At 48.6% G+C, this 23,591-nt stretch overlaps 1 protein-coding gene across 9 annotated transcripts in view; it reads right to left on the reverse strand.

The window, feature by feature from the left end:
* The window catches only part of NCOA1 (nuclear receptor coactivator 1), a 559,390-nt gene that overhangs the window by 55,894 nt on the left and 479,905 nt on the right, over positions 1–23,591 (reverse strand). For all 9 annotated transcript variants that reach the window (XM_066594793.1, XM_066594827.1, XM_066594821.1 and 6 more), the window contains exons 5-8: positions 9,627–9,804; positions 7,911–8,090; positions 4,744–4,839; positions 3,869–4,009 (exon numbers count right to left, since the gene is read on the reverse strand). In XM_066594793.1, coding sequence (XP_066450890.1) covers positions 3,869–4,009; positions 4,744–4,839; positions 7,911–8,090; positions 9,627–9,804 — 595 coding nt within the window. The remainder of the gene's footprint in view (positions 1–3,868; positions 4,010–4,743; positions 4,840–7,910; positions 8,091–9,626; positions 9,805–23,591) is intronic.

Consider the following 23,591-nt stretch of genomic DNA (forward strand, 5'->3'; position numbering starts at 1 on the left):
GTCACTGGACTGATCGACGGTACGGGATCTCTGAACAGGTCCAGATCAGGGATTCTGGAAGTCATCAGATCCTTCTACTCGCACCTTTTGAGAAAGAGGGATCTAGATCGAGATGTGATGTCGGCTTTCCTGGCTGAAGCTGTTCCTGAGCCAGGGGATGACATCTCCCTTAATGTTTTGACAGAGGAGATCAACATAGAGGAAGTTAAACTGGCGATTGATGGGCTTGCGCTCAAAAAATCGCCAGGACCGGATGGCTTAACATCCGAGTATTATAAAACCTTTAAGGACCTCTTGAGTCCCCTCTTGACTGAGGTTTTCAATGAGTGTCTTTCCTCGGACACTCTCCCAAAGTCAATGAGGAGGTCGGCTTTGATCCTTCTGTCAAAGGGTAAAGACTCGAGCCGTATTGAGAACTGGCGTCCCATAGCGCTTCTCAATACGGACAGGAAGGTTCTGGCAAAAGTGCTGTTTAATCGGCTGGTCAAGTTTGCACCCCGGCTCCTCTCGGGCGCCCAGCATTGCTCTGTTCCAGGCCGTAGCACCTTTAGTGCTGTTCTAGGTGTCAGGGAGGCAGTGGAGCAGGGTAGGGCTGGTCACTGGGAGGGGTACCTGCTGTCCTTGGATCAGGCCAAAGCGTTTGATCGGGTTAATCACGAGTACCTCTGGTCTGTTCTTCTGAGATATGGCCTGCCAGTGGGGTTTGTCAATTGGCTCAGGACATTGTACGCGGGGGCTGAGACTTTCCCGCTGGTGAACGGTTGGGTCGGTCACCCATTTGAGGTTGGGTCTGGCGTCCGTCAGGGTTGTCCTCTGAGCCCCTTGCTGTACGTGTTTGCCATTGATCCCTTCCTTAGGAGGATTGATGGTGGGCCTATGGCGGGGGTCGGGATGGATCGGACGGTGCCGGAAGCCACCCTTAGGGTGGCAGCGTACGCTGATGACGTCACCGTCTTTGTGTCCTCGAGGGGGGAGGCAGAGTACGTGATGTCAGAGGTGGACCGCTACTCGGAAGCATCCGGGTCCGGCATCAACTGGGATAAGTGCGAAAGTCTCTGGTTAGGAAGGGGAGATCCTACATTTGGTCTCCCGGACACCCTTCCAGTGCCCCAGGACTCGGCTAAAGTTCTCGGCATCAAATTTGGCCGGGGAGATTACCCCATGCAAAATTGGGTGGTCAGGCTCGATGGTGCCACTCAGAAGGTGGCCCAGTGGAAGGGTTGGTCTTTGACCCTTCGGGAAAGGGTTAACCTGATCAAAACATACCTGCTCCCTTTATTCATCTACCTGGGCAGCGTATGCATTTTGCCAGAGCCTCTCTGGACCCGGGTCTACAACCTGTTCTTCCTAATGTTGTGGGGGAACAGGTTGAACCTAATTAGGAGAGATGTCACATACCGCACGAGGAGATTAGGGGGGTTATCTATGGTCAACCCCGTGGTGTTTCTCGTAAACACCTTTGTTAAGATCAATATAGGCAACCTCTGGCAAGAGAGGGCTCCTCCGTGGGTATTCTCCTGTTGGGGATGGCTTCGGCCTTTCTTCCAGGAATGGGAGACAGGAGGGCGAGTGAAGGATCTTCGCACGCCGCACGGGCATCTTCCGGCTTACGCTACCGTGGTTCTGAAGATGATACGTCGGTGGGGTCTGGGGATGTGGGAGATCAGAACTCTGTCGAGGAAACTCCTCGATAAGAGGGTTCTGTTGACCCATTTCCAGAAGCCCCTGGCGCTCAAGGACTGCCCAAGTCGGGACCTGGAGGGAGGGTTACGTTTATTGAATTCTGACAGGATCCCCTTGAAGTTTTGGGACTTGACTTGGCGCTGTTTCCACGGGAGACTGTATGTAAGGGGCAACTTGAAGAGCAGGCCGCTGGTGGATAGGGGCTGTCCCCGCCAGGAGTGCAGCGATGTGCTGGAAAGCATGGAGCATTTCCTGCTTCAGTGTCCCTTTAATACAGAGGTGTACAAACGGGTGGGAGCCTCCATTGGTTGGCCCAGGTTGGCACGCCTCTCGTATGCGGAATGGGTCTATGGGGCATTCGGGGACCTTGGTGGCAGGGACCGGTGCACTTTATTCTTAGTCAGCCTAGTGGTCAGGTTTCACATTTGGAATGCACGGTGTCTAGTTTCGACGGAAGAGAAAATCCTCCCCGCGGATGAGGTGAATAGGAACATCCTGGGTGACCTGGTGAAGGTGCGCTCTCTGGATTATGAGAGGTTGGGCACGACTAAGGCCTCTCTCCTATGGAGAGGGTTTGTATTTCGTTAGGGACAGTCTTCTTATTGTTAGGGTCTTTGTAGGGACAGAATAGGGAGAGGTAGGGACAGTTTCTCTGAGGGTAAGTTTTAGGGAAGGAGTAGGGATATTGTAGGGACAGATTAACTATAGGGATAGTTTTTTCTCTACCTGGTCGGTGCCCGGCTTATCATATCCAGTCCTTGTGGAGGGCTGTGTGTGCCACTAGTAGAGTTTTTGTTTTCGGTCAAAGATGAAGTATGTACGGCTGCAGGTAACTGAACCTTAGGCTTTCGGGTATTAATATGTAGTGTTGGTTTGTAGGTATGTAATATAAGATATGTTATATGTTTTGTTTTGTATATAGGGCTAGGGGTTCTAGATAGGTTGGGTGGGGGTTTATTGGGGGGAGGGGGGGGGGGATTTATGCCTCAGCCGTAGCTTGACACGTCCCGGACAATGAACACTGGGCACGGACTGTTGGTGCGGGCGTGGCCCTCAGGCTGCGGCGGGCAAGGCGTGTAATGCGGTGCAGCTTGGCCCGTCCTGGACAGAAACATTGGGCACGGACTTGGGATGCAGGCGTGGCCCCCAGGCTGCACTGTATGGGTGGAGTGCTGGGTGTGTGGTGGCGGGGAATTAGCTAAGGAATAGTTGGGATAATTGAATTCATTTTAGTTTTGTGTGCATTTATATATTTAAAAAAAAATAAAAAATTATAAAAAAAAAAAAAAAAAAAAAAAAAGCAGTTATATTGATAAGATTTATTATGTGTTTTTCCCCCTCATTTATGTGCTGTTTATTTTGGTTTGTTCTTAGCTTATTATAATTTGGACCGCAGCAGGTCTGGATTAGGTCAGACTGGATCCCTTGAGTTAGGTTGTTAAATATAGCTTTATTTTGTCTCCTCCCCCAAACCCTTAGTTTAGTATCCCGTTTTTTCATGTTTTCTTCAGTTGCAGATTCTATAGGTTGTGATGGTTTGGATGGTGTGTAGTGTGTGTGCGGTATTTTTAGCCTGACCAGAAGGACCGTTTCGTTATAATTTAAGGACAAGTTTCGTTGACCGAGAGCCGGACTTTTGTATTTAGTATTAACAATTTGTATTTTGTTATTGTCTCTGTGAGCCGTGAGGCCGGTCTGTTTTGTTGCTGTTATGTTTTTTAATTTTATAATAAAAAAGATCTACAGGATGTAACTCAGGATCAGTACAGGATAAGTAATGTATGTACACAGTGACTCCACCAGCAGAATAGTGAGTGCAGCTCTGGAGTATAATATAGGATGTAACTCAGGAGCAGTACAGGATAAGTAATGTATGTACACAGTGACTCCACCAGCAGAATAGTGAGTACAGCTCGGCAGTATAATACAGGATGTAACTCAGGATCAGTACAGGATAAGTAATATATGTACACAGTGGCTACAGCAGCAGAATAGTGAGTGCAGCTCTGGAGTATAATGCAGGATGTAACTCAGGGTCAGTACGGGATAAGTAATGTATGTACACAGTGACTCCACCAGCAGAATAGTGAGTGCAGCTCTGGAGTATAATACAGGATACGTTATGTAATATATTCGCACAGTGACTGGCGGCTATAGGTGTACTGTATGACCCTTGTGCACTCACCTTCTTGAAAAAGCTGTTTGGCGTAAGATGGTTCCGTACCCTGAGCTTGAAAGAAAGCATAGATACATTTTCTGACCAGGTCTTCCCACCCTGTGCTGCCTGAGGCTCTCAATGTACTGGTGTCAATGGAGATGATTTTTCCTATAAAAGAAACACCGCGCCATTGTTATCGCGAGCAATCTCCTGGTTAATAGAAAGAATGACAACATCGCGTCATCCCACAGAATCGCACTTTACGCTGGGGTTTGGCCATAGCGGAGATATTTCTGGATGCGGTGAGAAGGTTTATGAAGAGCGTGTTTACACAACCTCTCAGCCGCGCTGTCAGCAAGCCAACGAAAATAAGCGGAGAATGAAACGTCTCTCATCCGTGTTTGCAGACACAGATCCGTGTTCTTGACTTGTCAGCCACGGTCTGAGGAGCTGTAAAGCTCCGATATCCACTGCTGGAGAGGAGGCAAGTGTGCTGATCCCGGGAGCTGACAATCTAAACGCCATCATCAGGAATGCTTCCTGAATTTATACAATGTGACCAAATGTAATGAGAGCTCTTAAAGGGGAAGAACTCCTTAATGCATCTTTCTATATGGAGATTTGGTGATCTGTGAGTTCCATAAGTTGCAGCTTAATGACATAAGTGGTTTGGACTGAGCTGTAATGCGGAGCATGGATGGAGTTCTTTGGCCCCTTCAATAGGTAGGGGGGCCAAGAGTCAGACCCAGACCTATCTGTAGTATGGACCATCAGTATTGGACGCCAAGAAAAGCCCTTTACATCCCCTCTACTGGTCCCTTATTTGACTGGATCTCTGAGGGCAGCCTTGGGCATCCATGAGTTTGCGGGTGGTATGATGCCCGGCCCTCCCACCTTCTCACCTGTAGCATCTTGCTTTGTCACAAAAGACTCTAATGGGGGGATGGATGCGGGCCGAGGTAATCTCCGAGCTATGCAGATCAGGCAGGACTGGAAATCTGCAGAGCAAGAAAGAGACTGGTTAATATAGGCGCCAATCACCCTCCATGGATAGTCCCCCCCCCCCCTGTATTTCCATCACTCATTGTAATCAACTCCATCGGCACGCGCAGTGAAGATTTTTTTTTTTTAATCTCTGCTTTTGATTCATAGTTGATGACGCGGAATCCGCAACCTTTCCGCAATATCATTGCGGAAGGGCGGTGGGTCGGACGGCGGGTCGGACGGCTTCCATTGACTTCAAGGGGGAGCCAAATGAAGAGGTGGATGGGAAAGGGGAAAGGGGAAAGGGGAAAGGGGAAAGGGGAAAGGGGAAAGGGGAAAGGGGAAAGGGGAAAGGGGAAAGGGGAAAGGGGAAAGGAGAAAGGGGAAAGGGGAAAGGAGAAAGGGGAAAGGGGAGAGAGAAAAGAGAGGAAATCAAGGGAGAAGGACAATGGAAAGAGCAAGGGGAAGGGGAAAGGGAAAGAGAAAAGAGAAGAAGTAAGGAAAGTGAATAGGAATGTAAAGGAAAGGAAGAAGAAATGAAAGAGGAGGGGAAAGGGAAGAAGCAAAACTGGGTTCCTCCAGAGACATCCATCCATTTATTATCCATTTAAGTAAAGAAGAGAAAAAATGAGTGCATTAAAAATCAGACTATATGCCTCTTCATGTCTTCCTTGTGACTTGCTCCAAGTGTGTCCTCTATACATTTATACATACCGCCCACCCATCAGCTGGAGTATGGCTCCATACATCCATGACTTCCCTATACACAGGAGTCTTTATGTTCATTTTCCACTTCCCTCTCAGTCCCTTTCCCAACAAAGAGACACATTTATACCGTGTGATGGGTTGTGTAAGCCTAAACTGCCATCAGCAGGGTATAGCATGACTATTAACACCCTGATGCTGGTTATTGGACCTGTCCCCATAGAGTGTTCGGTCTCACATAACAGGTAAGGCAGCACATTGGGGGGCTGTATTGCTGTACAGCATTTCATGTGCCCCCATATGTCTTATACCCCAGAAGCTATAGTTCAGTAGTCATCTGCACCATAGAGGAGGTACAGGCTGCCAAAAATGACATATAGTCATGGGTGGGAAGCCTGAAGTCCCCCTTATAGGGTAAGAAATTAGAAATGCACTGGTTAGATAATCCCTAGATTCATCTAGCTTTGCTCATCCTAAACCCTCTGATTTATGAATCTAATGCTAGAACCACAGAGAAGACTGACACACAGACCCCTATAGCTACCCCTGCACCCCTATAGCTATGTCCTTGATTGTAAAGGTGACCATAATAAGCTAAAACTGAAAATACTTCCCATAAGACGGCGTTCTGATACACTAGCCTGTATGGATCTCCAAAATCTGGGGGTGTGATGACTTATGCAACAGCAGGCCCCATGGAAGAGCCAGTGAGGTCCTCTAACTTGCATTAATAAGCGGCGAGTCCGCAGCTTGTAATTATTCTGCCATTACTTCTACTAATTGTTTCCGCAGTCCTAATGGTCAGCATGGCGGGGAGCAGGTGGCTAGGGGGCGTCACATAAGTTGCTGTCCGACATTGTGCCAGGCTAGCAGTTCTCCTCTGTAATGGGTTACTGTTACGTAACATGTGACCCTGAGTAACCGCTCACTTCTGTGGCCTGCATATTCTCATACTGGATGTATAATGCACATGACCACCGCTCAGAAATATACCATTAATACGGAGCCCAGTCCACCGGTATTCTGCTTGTGCCAACTATGAGAAAGGACAACAAAGAGATACTAATAAGGGGGCCCGCCCATTCTTACAGACTAGACCTACTTAGGTAATACAGACCTGCTGAGCTAATATAAACCCCAGACCCCCTAAAGTAATACAGACCCCAGATCAGAACTACTTAAGCAATACAGACCCCAGACCAGACCCTCTAAGCTAATATAAATTCCAGACCAGACCCCCTAAACTAATGCAGACCCCCAGAACAAACCCTCTAAGCTAATATAAACCCCCAACCCCCTAAAGTAATACAGACCCCAAAACAGAACTACTTTAGCAATACAGACCCCAGACCAGACCCTCTAAGCTAATATAAACTCCAGACTAGACCCCCTAAACTAATAGACCCACTTAAGCAATACAGAACTCAGACGAGACCCTCTAAGCTAACAAACTCCAGACCAGACCCCCTAAACTAATGCAGACCCTAGAACAGACCCTCTAAGCTAATATAAACCCCCTAAAGTAATACAGACCCCAGAACAGACCGATTTAAGCAATACAGACCCCAGACCAGACCCTCTAAGCTAATATAAATTCCAGACCAGACCCCCTAAACTAATGCAGACCCCCTAAACTAATGCAGACCCCCAGAACAAACCCTCTAAGCTAATATAAACCCCAAACCCCCTAAAGTAATACAGACCCCAAAACAGAACTACTTTAGCAATACAGACCCCAGACCAGACCCTCTAAGCTAATATAAACTCCAGACCAGACCCCCTAAACTATAACAGACCCCTAAACTAATACAAACTCCAGACCAGACCCCCTAAACTAAGCTGTGCCTGTTATGCTGTCAAGAGACAGCTGTGTTCACCGAGCAATGCAACCAATTCAGACAGCTGACAGACGGGGGTCCAGACCACAACTCATCAGACCAACCCCCCTTCACACGGATCAGATGCCAAATCATACAGACCCAGAAGAAACATGCAGAATACCTGGGATCATGTCTAGCCAAAATGGCAGAATCAAATGGAAACCTACTGAAACGGAGACCAAATCCTACAGCCTGGTCTCCACTTCACTAATAGCTGCATATGGAGCCATCCAGGGTTCCATCTCGATGCGGTTTTCAGACGGAACCCTCAAACAGGGTTCTAGATCCCATGAGAATGCAGCTGTAAGCACATTGGGCCTCATTTACTAAAACGGACCAAGAAAAAAACCTGTCTTTGTTGCCCATAGCAATCAATTAGAGCTCAGCCTCGATTTATAAAATCTGCGCTCTGATTGGCTGCTGTGGGCCACAAGGACATTCTGCTGTTAGACACTTCAGATAATGAGGCCCAGCGTATAAGACGCTCAGCTAGTCCTTACCTTCTCCTTCCTCCTTGAAGGATTTGGGTTGGGACACAGTAAAACACTGCATCTCTTCGTACTGCTGCCGCGCCTCTTGGTTATCTGCCGCTGCGTCATCTGGGGGCCGGATCAGCATTCTACAGTTTAACGTATGGCTATTCCGCCTGTTGGCTTCTTGGGACCAGGGGGCTCCGTTGACTATAAAGAACACAAGAGGAAAGGCGTTAATAACCGTCTACTATAAGACAGGCGGACATATTCAGGAAGGCGCTGTATATACCGGGTCTGTGGGACTATAAGACGCAGATAAAATCTTGCAGAAAAGCGTCTGCTCCTTATAATCCGGAGGCAGGGGGGTCTGGTAAATGCAGATGGATGGACAGGTAAATGAGACAGACGATGGACAATTTATTAGAGACCCCCATCTAGTAGAGCGTTGGACTCCTTTGGCCTTCAGAAGTACAGCGGTGTAGATTCCACTATGTGATGAAATCGTCCTGCAGGAATATCGGCCCCTGCGGACAGGAAGCTGCTTGCAGATTAGATGGAGGTGCTGACATGTTCTCACCAGCTGACAGGAAGGGGTCAGCGATTCATGCTGCTGGTACTAAATTCTGACTCCCATCAGCACGGGGCAACAGAGATCTGGATCCATCTGACCAGGGGATGTTTTTCCGCTGCTCAGTGATACAATTGTTGGCCTCTTTTGCCCGCTGGAGTCTCTCCTTTCTGTTTCTCTTAGACACAATGGCGCTGGAACTGGTCGTCCATTGCTGTTACACCCATCCGTGCGAAGGAAGCAGGAGTTGTGTGTTCGGACACGTTAGTTGGAGCTCCAACGTTGTATTTGGCTGACTGTGCAGCGCCTGTTGGTCAGAATGATTCTTGACATCCTCCTCTGACCCCTTTCACTGGATGTTTTCCTCGATCGCACCATTCTCTGTATACTCGCCACACCGTTACATGAGAAAGCCCCCCGCGGTTGGCAGTGACGCCACGGCTAGTCTAGCACCGATGACCGGCCTCATTAGCGGTCGCTCAGATCGCGGGGTTTCCCCATCTGATGTGGAGTCACACTGAAGCTGATCCACCGAAACCTTGTCACATGGTTCTATTCTGCACTCCGGGGAGAATTTCTGTACAGGGAAGCGCAATTGTGAGAGGGCCGGGGTCTAATGAAGCGGTCTTTTCCGTGCAGATATACAGATGACAACCATGATGAAGGTTCACTAGATCTTCTTTTGCAGACGGCTTGTATGTGGAGGCTGAGCGGCTGCGGAGAACGCTGTGACAAACCGCACTCCACGGCCAGAAATGTCACACGCCGCCGTCATTCATTGGTCGGGATCATGACAGCCGCCATAAATAACAGAAACCTATCCAGAAAGTTTATGCCAAACATGGGACTCTCCAGGCCTCCATCCACCTCCATGTACATTACTCTTAAAGGGGAACTCCACTGCCGTATGTGTGTGCGCACAGCATCATCAGTGCTATATACTCTCACAGGAGCTGTGTATACCTCTCTTCTTGAAGCGACCCCTCCCTCCCTTGTATATTCTGCAGGGTGCAATCACCAACTTCCTGTCTGAGTGACTACCAACTTCCTGTCTGAGTGACTACCAACTTCCTGTCTGAGTGACTACCACACCTCTACATGCACAGAAGGGGGAGATGCATCCTGTGTACCTCAGTGGCATCAGAGTGACCACTGTGCCTGGGGGGGCTTCTTACCTAAAGACTTGGGCAGCAGGTTTTTAACGAACTGCTCGTGGTCGCCCACATGTAGGATGCTGTAGATGCTGTCCTTCATCAGCTCCTCCTGCTTGTAGCCCAGATAATTAGTCACATTTTCGGAGACGAAGACAATCCGGCCCTCCTGGTTGACGACGAAGAAAAACCCGTCCAGAGCCTGAAGCAGATAAAAAGGCGTAAAAGTCACATAAACTTGTAGTTCTATCCACATAGAAGTTATATATATATATACCCTAAAGGGGAGCAAATAAAGTGGCTTCAAGGGGTTTCCAGGAAAAAGGCTATTGATGACTTGTCTATAGTTGACCGGCTTGGGTCTGCGCTCAGGACCCCGGCTGATCAGGGGCCCGCGGACAGCGCCGCAAATACGCAGGGGTCGGAGTACAACCAGATGCTCCGACCCTGCAGGCCGAGGTCTCATTAAAATTTATAACAGCTGTGCTTGCAGTTACAAGCACCGGCCACTACATAGGGGTCGGAGCAGCGGCTTCTGTTTCGACCATTCGTGGCACTGTCAGCAGGCGCTGAATCAGCTGATCGGTCGCGGTCCTGAGAGGCGGACCCAAGACTATCAACTATTGATGAGGATAGCACTTTCCTTGGAAACCCCCTTTAAAGGGTTGTCCAACAAAAGCAAGTCATCCGCTGTCCGCAGGATAGGGGTCCCTGGCTAATCGGCGAGGGCCCAACCGCTGGGACTCTCACCATTTATTAGAAGTGGGGTTTGGCGCGTCTAGGAATGAACGGAGCGGCGGTAGCACAGGTTGGACTGCTGGATATATCCGGGCGCTTGTACTTCGTGATGTCTTACTTTTTTCAGACGACCCCTTTAATTGTTGTGTTATAAAAAAAAAATTTTTGCGGATCTGTAATAAACGTATAGTTTCCATTCACTATTTCCAAGATCCCTGCTTGCTGTCAGTGAACACATTCCAGACACTTAAAGCAACCCTCCAGTTTGGGGAGAAAATTCTGTCCCAGGCTGGAGGAGGAAGGGTATAATACCTTCCCTCCGATCCAGGTCCTGTTTTTGGCCATCCAAGATGGCTGCCACGATTTCTAACTACCTAATCCCCACAGTGTAAGGCTAATGTTAGACTACCCATGCACTTTATCTGCTCTCCAATTGGCTAGAGCTGCTCATGTGATTAGAACTGCCCAAGTCAGAGAAGTAGTAAATAGTGTGCATTAGGTCGATAAAAACTAGCTGCAGCCAACTAAAAACAGGGTCCGCGACTAACGGATCGGAGGGGCAGCTTCTGGGAAAGCTGGGTGGCAACCAGTAAGGCCATGATTAGAGTTTACACATCTGTGTCACCCAGCTTTCCGAGGCAGATCTGCCCTTCATGTGCTGTTATACAGGGTCGGCCACGGACAACCACATGACAACACTTGCGAAATTGTGAAGGCGGCCATATTAGTTGCCACCCAGCTTTCCCACACAACCGAGGCCTGGATCAGTCAGGCAGGGGTTAAGGCCGGCCGCGTGACGTCGCACGCACAGCTGTTCCGTCCGTCCGATGGTTGTTGCGCTGCCAGCATCCATCCTTGTTATGTCATGGCTGGGAACGGCCTGCGATCAGCGGCGCTCGCTCTTTGTCTGGCCGCCGGCCTAATACAACAGCATCTAATGTACCGCGGTAATTATTAACAAGTGCCACCACCAGGACCGCGAATACGGAAACCGCGCTGAGAGCTCCGACATCCACTCCCTGCGCACAGCCGCTCGCAGGGGAGAAGTGCGGCCCGGAGATTATACAGTTAACCCTATCCCTGCTGTAGTGGTATCTACTGCCTGCACACAGGGAATCCCTGCGGCCCGGATATTATACAGTTAACCCTATCCCTGCTGTAGTGGTATCTACTGCCTGCACACAGGGAATCCCTGCGGCCCGGATATTATACAGTTAACCCTATCCCTGCTGTACTGATACCGACTGCCTGCACACAGGGAATCCCTGCGGCCCGGATATTATACAGTTAACCCTATCCCTGCTGTAGTGGTATCTACTGCCTGCACACAGGGAATCCCTGCGGCCCGGATATTATACAGTTAACCCTATCCCTGCTGTAGTGATATATACTGCCTGCACACAGGGAATCCCTGCGGCCCGGATATTATACAGTTAACCCTATCCCTGCTGTAGTGGTATCTACTGCCTGCACACAGGGAATCACTGCGGCCCGGGGATTATACAGTTAACCCTATCCCTGTTGTAGTGGTATCTACTGCCTGCACACAGGGAATCACTGCGGCCCGGATATTATACAGTTAACCCCGTCCCTGCTGTAGTGATATATACTGTCTACACACAGGGAATCCCTGCGGCCCGGGGATTATACAGTTAACCCTATCCCTGCTGTAGTGGTACCTACTGCCTGCACACAGGGAATCCCTGCGGCCCGGATATTATACAGTTAACCCTATCCCTGCTGTACTGATACCGACTGCCTGCACACAGGGAATCCCTGCGGCCCGGATATTATACAGTTAACCCTATCCCTGCTGTAGTGATACCGACTGCCTGCACACAGGGAATCCCTGCGGCCCAGATATTATACAGTTAACCCTATCCCTGCTGTAGTGATATATACTGCCTGCACACAGGGAATCCCTGCGGCCCGGATATTATACAGTTAACCCTATCCCTGCTGTAGTGGTATCTACTGCCTGCACACAGGGAATCACTGCGGGACGGATATTATACAGTTAACCCCGTCCCTGCTGTAGTGATATCTACTGCCTGCACACAGGGAATCACTGCGGCCCGGATATTATACAGTTAACCCTATCCCTGCTGTAGTGATATATACTGCCTGCACACAGGGAATCCCTGCGGCCCGGATATTATACAGTTAACCCTATCCCTGCTGTAGTGATACCGACTGCCTGCACACAGGGAATCACTGCGGGCCGGATATTATACAGTTAACCCTATCCCTGCTGTAGTGGTATCTACTGCCTGCACACAGGGAATCACTGCGGCCCGGATATTATACAGTTAACCCTATCCCTGCTGTACTGATATCGACTGCCTGCACACAGGGAATCACTGCGTCCCGGATATTATACAGTTAACCCTATCCCTGCTGTACTGATACCGACTGCCTGCACACAGGGAATCACAGCGGCCCGGATATTATACAGTTAACCCTATCCCTGCTGTAGTGATACCGACTGCCTGCACACAGGGAATCCCTGCGGCCCGGATATTATACAGTTAACCCTATCCCTGCTGTAGTGATACCGACTGCCTGCACACAGGGAATCCCTGCGGCGCGGATATTATACAGTTAACCCCGTCCCTGCTGTACTGGTATCTACTGCCTGCACACAGGGAATCACTGCAGGACGGATATTATACAGTTAACCCTATCCCTGCTGTACTGATACCGACTGCCTGCACACAGGGAATCACTGCGGCCCGGATATTATACAGTTAACCCTATCCCTGCTGTAGTGGTATCTACTGCCTGCACACAGGGAATCACTGCAGCCCGGATATTATACAGTTAACCCTATCCCTGCTGTAGTGGTATCTACTGCCTGCACACAGGGAATCACTGCGGCCCGGATATTATACAGTTAACCCTGTCCCTGCTGTAGTGGTATCTACTGCCTGCACACAGGGAATCCCTGCGGCCCGGATATTATACAGTTAACCCTATCCCTGCTGTAGTGATACCTACTGCCTGCACACAGGGAATCCCTGCGGCCCGGATATTATACAGTTAACCCCGTCCCTGCTGTAGTGGTATCTACTGCCTGCACACAGGGAATCACTGCGTCCCGGATATTATACAGTTAACCCTATCCCTGCTGTAGTGATACCTACTGCCTGCACACAGGGAATCACTGCGTCCCGGATATTATACAGTTAACCCTATCATTGCTGTAGTGGTATCTACTGCCTGCACACAGGGAATCACTGCGGCCCGGATATTATACAGTTAACCCTATCCCTGCTGTAGGGATACCTACTGCCTGCACACAGGGAATCACTGCGGCCCGGGGATTATACAGTTAACCCTATCATTGCTGTAGTGGTATCTACTGCCTGCACACAGGGAATCACTGCGGCCCGGGGAATATACAGTTAACCCTATCATTGCTGTAGTGGTATCTACTGCCTGCACACAGGGAATCACAGCAGCACGGGCCCGGATATTATACAGTTAACCCTGTCCCTGCTGTAGTGGTATCTACTGCCTGCATACAAGGAATCACAGCGGCCCGGATATTATACAGTTAACCCTATCCCTGCTGTAATGGTATCTACTGCCTGCACACAGGGAATCACTGCGGCCCGGATATTATACAGTTAACCCTATCCCTGCTGTAGTGATACCTACTGCCTGCACACAGGGAATCACTGCGGCCCGGATATTATACAGTTAACCCCGTCCCTGCTGTAGTGATACCTACTGCCTGCACACAGAAAAACACTGCGGCCCGGATATTATACAGTTAACCCTGCCCCTGCTGTAGTGGTATCTACTGCCTGCACACAGGGAATCACTGCAGCCCGGATATTATACAGTTAACCCTATCCCTGCTGTAGTGATACCTACTGCCTGCAAACAGGGAATCACTGCGGCCCGGGCCTGGATATTATACAGTTAACCCCGTCCCTGCTGTAGTGGTATCTACTGCCTGCACACAGGGAATCACTGCGGCCCGGATATTATACAGTTAACCCCGTCCCTGCTGTAGTGGTATCTACTGCCTGCACACAGGGAATAACTGCGGCCCGGATATTATACAGTTAACCCTGCCCCTGCTGTAGTGGTATCTACTGCCTGCACACAGGGAATCACTGCGGCCCGGATATTATACAGTTAACCCTATCCCTGCTGTAGTGATACCTACTGCCTGCACACAGGGAATCACTGCGGCCCGCATATTATACAGTTAACCCTATCCCTGCTGTAGTGATACCTACTGCCTGCAAACAGGGAATCACTGTGGCCCGGGCCTGGATATTATACAGTTAACCCCGTCCCTGCTGTAGTGGTATCTGCTGCCTGCACACAGGGAATCACTGCGGCCCGGATATTATACAGTTAACCCCGTCCCTGCTGTAGTGGTATCTACTGCCTGCACACAGGGAATAACTGCGGCCCGGATATTATACAGTTAACCCTGTCCCTGCTGTAGTGATACCTACTGCCTGCAAACAGGGAATCACTGCGGCCCGGGCCTGGATATTATACAGTTAACCCCGTCCCTGCTGTAGTGGTATCTACTGCCTGCACACAGGGAATCACTGCGGCCCGGATATTATACAGTTAACCCCGTCCCTGCTGTAGTGGTATCTACTGCCTGCACACAGGGAATCACTGCGGCCCGGATATTATACAGTTAACCCTATCCCTGCTGTAGTGATACCTACTGCCTGCACACAGGGAATCACTGCGGCCCGGATATTATACAGTTAACCCTATCCCTGCTGTAGTGATACCTACTGCCTGCAAACAGGGAATCACTGTGGCCCGGGCCTGGATATTATACAGTTAACCCTATCCCTGCTGTAGTGGTATCTACCGCCTGCACATAGAGAATCACTGTGGCCCGGGCCCGGATATTATACAGTTAACCCTATCCCTGCTGTAGTAGTATCTATTGCCTGCACACAGGGAATCACTGCGGCCCGGGGATTATACAGTTAACCCTATCATTGCTGTAGTGGTATCTACTGCCTGCACACAGGGAATCACTGCGGCCCGGGGATTATACAGTTAACCCTATCATTGCTGTAGTGGTATCTACTGCCTGCACACAGGGAATCACAGCAGCACGGGCCCGGATATTATACAGTTAACCCTGTCCCTGCTGTAGTGGTATCTACTGCCTGCATACAAGGAATCACAGCGGCCCGGATATTATACAGTTAACCCTATCCCTGCTGTAATGGTATCTACTGCCTGCACACAGGGAATCACTGCGGCCCGGATATTATACAGTTAACCCTATCCCTGCTGTAGTGATACCTACTGCCTGCACACAGGGAATCACTGCGGCCCGGATATTATACAGTTAACCCCGTCCCTGCTGTAGTGATACCTACTGCCTGCACACAGAAAAACACTGCGGCCCGGATATTATACAGTTAACCCTGCCCCTGCTGTAGTGGTATCTACTGCCTGCACACAGGGAATCACTGCAGCCCGGATATTATACAGTTAACCCTATCCCTGCTGTAGTGATACCTACTGCCTGCACACAGGGAATCACTGCGGCCCGCATATTATACAGTTAACCCTATCCCTGCTGTAGTGATACCTACTGCCTGCAAACAGGGAATCACTGTGGCCCGGGCCTGGATATTATACAGTTAACCCCGTCCCTGCTGTAGTGGTATCTGCTGCCTGCACACAGGGAATCACTGCGGCCCGGATATTATACAGTTAACCCCGTCCCTGCTGTAGTGGTATCTACTGCCTGCACACAGGGAATAACTGCGGCCCGGATATTATACAGTTAACCCTGTCCCTGCTGTAGTGATACCTACTGCCTGCAAACAGGGAATCACTGCGGCCCGGGCCTGGATATTATACAGTTAACCCCGTCCCTGCTGTAGTGGTATCTACTGCCTGCACACAGGGAATCACTGCGGCCCGGATATTATACAGTTAACCCCGTCCCTGCTGTAGTGGTATCTACTGCCTGCACACAGGGAATAACTGCGGCCCGGATATTATACAGTTAACCCTGCCCCTGCTGTAGTGGTATCTACTGCCTGCACACAGGGAATCACTGCGGCCCGGATATTATACAGTTAACCCTATCCCTGCTGTAGTGATACCTACTGCCTGCACACAGGGAATCACTGCGGCCCGCATATTATACAGTTAACCCTATCCCTGCTGTAGTGATACCTACTGCCTGCAAACAGGGAATCACTGTGGCCCGGGCCTGGATATTATACAGTTAACCCCGTCCCTGCTGTAGTGGTATCTGCTGCCTGCACACAGGGAATCACTGCGGCCCGGATATTATACAGTTAACCCCGTCCCTGCTGTAGTGGTATCTACTGCCTGCACACAGGGAATAACTGCGGCCCGGATATTATACAGTTAACCCTGTCCCTGCTGTAGTGATACCTACTGCCTGCAAACAGGGAATCACTGCGGCCCGGGCCTGGATATTATACAGTTAACCCCGTCCCTGCTGTAGTGGTATCTACTGCCTGCACACAGGGAATCACTGCGGCCCGGATATTATACAGTTAACCCCGTCCCTGCTGTAGTGGTATCTACTGCCTGCACACAGGGAATCACTGCGGCCCGGATATTATACAGTTAACCCTATCCCTGCTGTAGTGATACCTACTGCCTGCACACAGGGAATCACTGCGGCCCGGATATTATACAGTTAACCCTATCCCTGCTGTAGTGATACCTACTGCCTGCAAACAGGGAATCACTGTGGCCCGGGCCTGGATATTATACAGTTAACCCTATCCCTGCTGTAGTGGTATCTACCGCCTGCACATAGAGAATCACTGTGGCCCGGGCCCGGATATTATACAGTTAACCCTATCCCTGCTGTAGTAGTATCTATTGCCTGCACACAGGGAATCACTGCGGCCCGGATATTATACAGTTAACCCTATCCCTGCTGTAGTGGTATCTACTGCCTGCACACAGGGAATCACTGCGGCCCGGATATTATACAGTTAACCCTATCCCTGCTGTAGTGATACCTACTGCCTGCACACAGGGAATCACTGCGGCCCGGATATTATACAGTTAACCCTATCCCTGCTGTAGTGATACCTACTGCCTGCAAACAGGGAATCACTGTGGCCCGGGCCTGGATATTATACAGTTAACCCTATCCCTGCTGTAGTGGTATCTACCGCCTGCACATAGAGAATCACTGTGGCCCGGGCCCGGATATTATACAGTTAACCCTATCCCTGCTGTAGTAGTATCTATTGCCTGCACACAGGGAATCACTGCGGCCCGGATATTATACAGTTAACCCTATCCCTGCTGTACTGGTATCTACTGCCTGCACACAGGGAATCACTGCGGCCCGGACATTATACAGTTAACCCTATCCTTTGCTGTACGGATATCCATTCCCTGCACACAGCCTGGCACAGTGGATAAGTGCGGGCTAGGAAGGAATGTTATAGAATTAACCCTGTTGCTGCCATAGTGATATCTACTGCCTGCACACAGACCCTGGCAGGGAAGCAGTGCAGTCTGGGCCAGAGTGCTATACAGTTAACCCCATCCCTGCCACACTGATGTCTACTGAATAGGTGGGGAAGAATGGAGGCGGGATCGGGGTATTATACTGTTAACTCCAGATCTACTGCCTGCACACTGCCATTCATAAGGGAATAGTGCAGCGTCAGACCATTAACCCCGTCCACCCTGTACTGACATCTACAGCATCTGGATTATGAGTGCTACAGTCTGCTGAGCCGTGTATCTAATCCCATCATGTGCGATACAGTCTGATTAGCCGTGTATCTAATCCCATCATGTGTGATACAGTCTGCTGAGCTGTGTATCTAATCCCATCATGTGTGATACAGTCTGATTAGCCGTGTATCTAATCCCATCATATGTGATACTGTGTGCTGAGCTGTGTATCTAATCCCATCATATGTAATACAGTCTGCTTAGCCGTATATCTAATCCCATCATGTGTGCTACAGTCTGCTGAGCCGTGTATCTAATCCCATCATGTGCGATACAGTCTGCTGAACTGTGTATCTAATCCCATCATATGTGATACTGTCTGCTGAGCTGTGTATCTAATCCAATGATATGTGATACTGTCTGCTGAGCTGTGTATCTAATCCCATCATGTGTGATACTATCTGCTCAGCTGTGTATCCAAGCCCATCCTATGTGATACTATCTGCTCAGCTGTGTATCTAATCCCATCATGTGTGATACAGTCTGCTGAACTGCGTATCTAATCCCATCATGTGTGATACTGTCTGCTGAGCCGTGTATCTAATCCTATCCTGTGTGATACTGTCTGCTGAGCCATGTATCTAATCCTATCATATGTGATACTGTCTGCTGAGCTGTGTATCTAATCCCATCATGTGTGATACAGTCTGCTGAGCCATGTATCTAATCCCATCATGTGTGATACTGTCTGCTGAGCCGTTTATCTAATCCTATCATGTGTGATATGTCTGCTGAGTTGTGTATCTAATCCCATCATGTGTGATACAGTCTGCTGAGCCATGTACCTAATCCCATCATGTATGATACTGCCTGCTAAGCCGTGTATCCAAGCCCATCCTATGTGATACTATCTGCTCAGCTGTGTATCTAATCCCATCATGTGTGATACTGTCTGCTGAGCTGTGTATCTAATCCCATCATGTGTGATACTGTCTGCTGAGCTGTGTATCTAATCCCATCATGTGTGATACTGTCTGCTGAGCTGTGTATCTAATCCCATCATGTGTGATACTGTCTGCTGAGCCGTGTATCTAATCCCATCATGTGTGATACTGTCAGCTGACACAACTTAGTACAAGTAATTAGTGACAGATTGGGTCTCCGTATAACGCTTCCTCCCCGCAGAGTTGTCGGCGCGGTCTATGTAGATGATGTGCTGTGATGACAATCGCCTTCGCTGCGGCTTTGTAACTTTGTTTCGTTGCCTTGTTACATTTTGCTTCATAATAATGGCGCCATTAATGAGCTGCTGTTCCGCACCGTAAACCGCCATCTCCCAGAAGGCATCAGTACTATAGCTTAATGAGACTGGAGGGAAGGAGCTAACGGGAATCCGACCTCAAGAAGATGCTCCAGATCAGTGATCCCCAGCCTTCAGGGCAGCAGGCAGGGCATGCTGGAACATGTAGTTCCCACCCACCGAAGAGCCCCAGGTTGCAGACCACAGGCCTAGGTCAGCTAAGGGAGAGGAGGCTGACTCTGTATGTAGAGTACCTGCCAGCAGGAGGCGCACTACCCTGATCCACCGCCTACTACTATCTCTCTAGGTGGCGCCACTTCATCATTTAGTTTTCAAAATTGCTTTGCGCTATTATTTTATTGTGTTTCATAATCACCAACCACTAGGTGGTGCACTACTAATATTAGTCTTTATAATCAACGACCACTAGGTGGTGCAATACTGTTATATGTCTTCATAATCACCGGCCACTAGGTGGTGCACTACTGTTATTAGTCTTTATAATCACCGACCACTAGGTGGTGCACTACTAATATTAGTCTTTATAATCAACGACCACTAGGTGGTGCAATACTGTTATATGTCTTCATAATCACCGGCCACTAGGTGGTGCACTACTGTTATTAGTCTTTATAATCACCGACCACTAGGTGGTGCACTACTGTTATTAGTCTTTATAATCACCGACCACTAGGTGGTGCACTACTGTTATTAGTCTTTATAATCACCGACCACTAGGTGGTGCAATACTGTAATTAGTCTTAATAGTAATTAAGTGGTACCACCGTGTTATAATTTTTCACAATTACTAAAAACATTGTGCACTATTATTTTACTACTCTTCATAGTCACTGACCACTAGGTGGTGCTATTCTGTCATTATTCTGCATAATTAATGACGACTGTATTATAGATTTTTCATATTTATTTAGCACTTCATGGCGGTATTATTTTAGCATGTTGAGGCACTGTTATTTTATTACCCCTCATAACCAGTGACCACTAGGGAGTGGTATTACTTGAGTATTCTTCATAATAACTGACCACTAGGTGTCACCATTCTTTTATTGATTTTTCAGAATTTAGCGCTTCATGGTGATATTATTTATCACTCTTCACAATCACTGACCACTAGGTGGTGCTATTTCATCATTATTCTTCATTAAGTCCAACTACTAGGTGGTACTATTCTGTTATGGATTTTTTCACCAATTATTTAGTACTTGATGGCACTATTATTTTATTACTATTGGAACTAACTGAGCACTTTGTAGTGCAATTATCTCATTACTGCCTATAATCACTGACCGCGGTGTGGTGCCATCACTACTCTTCGTGATAACTGACCTCTAGTTGGCGTCATTCTAATATTTATTTACTTTTCCTAAATACTAAGAATATTGCGGCGCTATTATCTTAGTACTTTTCATAATAACTGACCAGTAGGTGGTGCTATTCTTCATCTCTGCAATAGAGATCAATGGAAGAGCGCATGCACACTGCCAGCTGAAAAGAGTCATGCTGTGTGGACTTGGCAACTTTGCGTGGTCGCAGGGCAGAAAGAACTATTATTACTGGGGTCACAAAAGGGGACACTGTTATCACTGGGACCATTAAAGGGGGCACTATTATTACTGGGGCCATTAGAGAGAGTACTATTATTGGGGCCATGTAAGGGGGCACTATTATTACTGGGGTCACTAAAGAGGACACTTTCATTACTGGCACCACAAAATGGGGCACTATTACTATTAGAGCTACTAAAGGAGGTACTATTACTATTGGGACCACTGAGAGGGGGCGCTATTACTAATAAGCGACGCCCTAAGCACCCCCAAACACTGCCCCTTTTTACCCTGACTGCTACTTTTTGGTGAAAAAGTTGGCAGTCCCACTGCCTCTTCAATCTGTGAGGGTCTCCGCACTAGGACCCCACCGATCAAAACTTCTGACATGCCACTATGGCATTCAGAAGTTTGTAAAAAGTTAAGTTGCCCTTTAAGACTAAAAGGCAACAAAGATGTGTAGTCCAATATTAGATAAACATAGCTGCTTTCTTCCAGATAGAGTGCCACACTTGTCCACAGGTTGCCCCTGGTACTGCAGCTAACCTCCTATGAGTTGATGTACCACACACAACTTGCGGACAGGTGTGGCGCTGTTTCTTCAGATCTCTGACAACCCCTTTACACTGCCAGCTGGATGGTGTCATGTCACTTTAAGCCAGCATCTCCTGTGCCATCCCTGAGTGGCATGGCTCTGCCTGGCAGCTATTTGATAACACACCTTACTGTTGACTGCTGGCAATTAGAGATGTGAAGAGCTGCTTCAGTGACTCCATTATTTGATCCCGCTCCAATTATCCTGCTTTTAAGAGCTGCGGGGAAGATTTACATGTGTAATAATGTGCTGGCGGGAGACACAAACCACAAGGCTCGTCTGCTGGAGCCGTCTCCATGTGCCGCCGATCAGTAGTGCCACACCGTGTCTGGCAGAAGCTAGGAAAGAGTGCAAGCTCTTGGGACCACTTGGCAGCCAAGGTGTCGGGTTCAACAATCAACACGTAGTGCCGTCATACAGTACTGAGGCTATGCCCAAACAGTGGGTCTGGCATCGAATTCACGTGATGCCGCACAGATTTGATGTGGCATCCAGGCCAATTCTGTATCAACTCCCCATCCAAGATGGAGCGCTCATTTTAACCCTTCCAGTCGATGGCGCTGTGTGAGGCTTGCTTTATGCAGGACGCCCCGTGGTTTCCATTGGTACCATTCCAGTGCACAGAAGACTTTTTGACTGCTTTTCACTAAATGTCTTCTTGGAAACGGGGTGACCAAAAAGAGGTCTCCGTAGGTTGCCGGCTGCGCGGCTTTCCTCCCCTCTGACCACCAATGGGGAGTTAGAGCTTAGCTTATATAAGCCTCATTTAGCCGATTCCTTCCCAGTGTTGGATTCCAGTTATTTGAGGAGGTCGAATACCTCAAAATGTGTCACCAGCTGGATACTAATAAAGCCATTCCACTCATCATCATCATCATCATCATCATCACGTCATCTCTCCGTTTTGGAGTTGGTCCTCGGTTCTGTTTTTTTATCTTCTATATTGTATTGCTTGATAGTGTCACCAGGATGGCAGCAGCCTACCATTAAGTCCACACGCATGTCCGTCGTCTTTCCATACGGAAACTCTGTCCACTTTTTACTTATTTCAGGTGGGGTTTTTTTGGACCCCCAAACACTGATTGAGGCTTTAAAGGGTTAACAGTTGAGATTAGCGAGCATGCTCGGTTAGGGAAATTACTCAAACGAGCATCGGCATTTTCAAGTAACTGCCTGCTCGTCGGAAAAGATTTGGGGGCCAGCGGGGGAGAGCACGGGGGAACTCCCTAACTCACCCGGAAGTTACTTGAAAATGCCGATGTTCGCTCGAGTAATTTCCCTGACCGAGCATGCTCGCTCATCTCTAGTTAACAGCCATGGTCAGCGTGAACGCTGATCATGGTTATTCCAGGTAGCTGCTAAAGACAGCCGGCACCTGCCATGTATAGAGCGAACTTGGCTCGCAGGCCCATTCCATACAAAATCCACTGCAGGATGTGCAGGTATGCCCTCTAGTGCCGAGGGGCTAATGGAAATAAATCCATGGCATCTATTCAGTCTTTCAGGTGATTGTTTACACGCACAAATGTGAAATCTATGTACTGCTTGTTACAATGTATCAGTGCAGGTAAAATGTATCCATCTGGAGTTCAGAGGATGGTCTACACTCGCTCCAACTCTAGCAAACCCTAAATGGTTAGCGCTGTTAGGTCACAAAGGGTTCACAGACTGGAATGTTTCCACTCACTCGCAGCAATCAGAGATTTTGAAAAATGTGAAAAATTGGAGCATGAAGTATATTAGAAGGCTGAAGACGTTTTCAGTATCATGGTAGGAGGCACAAGGTCAGTCACACCGGAAACTGCAGCATATTGGAAGGGCTCACCAGTCAATGGCTGATTTCCTATTAGCCGTCCGCCGGCACCTGCTGGCTTCCTTCTATATCTACAGATATTTCCTTCTTGCACCTAACACATTGTTTTATTTCCCACGCCACAAAGACATTAAGACTATGCGAACGGGAGCTGAATCTGTAAAAATCTATCTATCTCATATCTATCTCTCTATCCATCCATCTCATATCTATCCATCCATCTCATATCCATCCATCCATCTCATATCCATCCATCCATCCATCCAATATCTATCCATCCATCTCATATCCA

Source organism: Eleutherodactylus coqui, chromosome 1, assembly GCF_035609145.1.
Source record: "Eleutherodactylus coqui strain aEleCoq1 chromosome 1, aEleCoq1.hap1, whole genome shotgun sequence".
Lineage (NCBI taxonomy): Eukaryota > Metazoa > Chordata > Amphibia > Anura > Eleutherodactylidae > Eleutherodactylus > Eleutherodactylus coqui.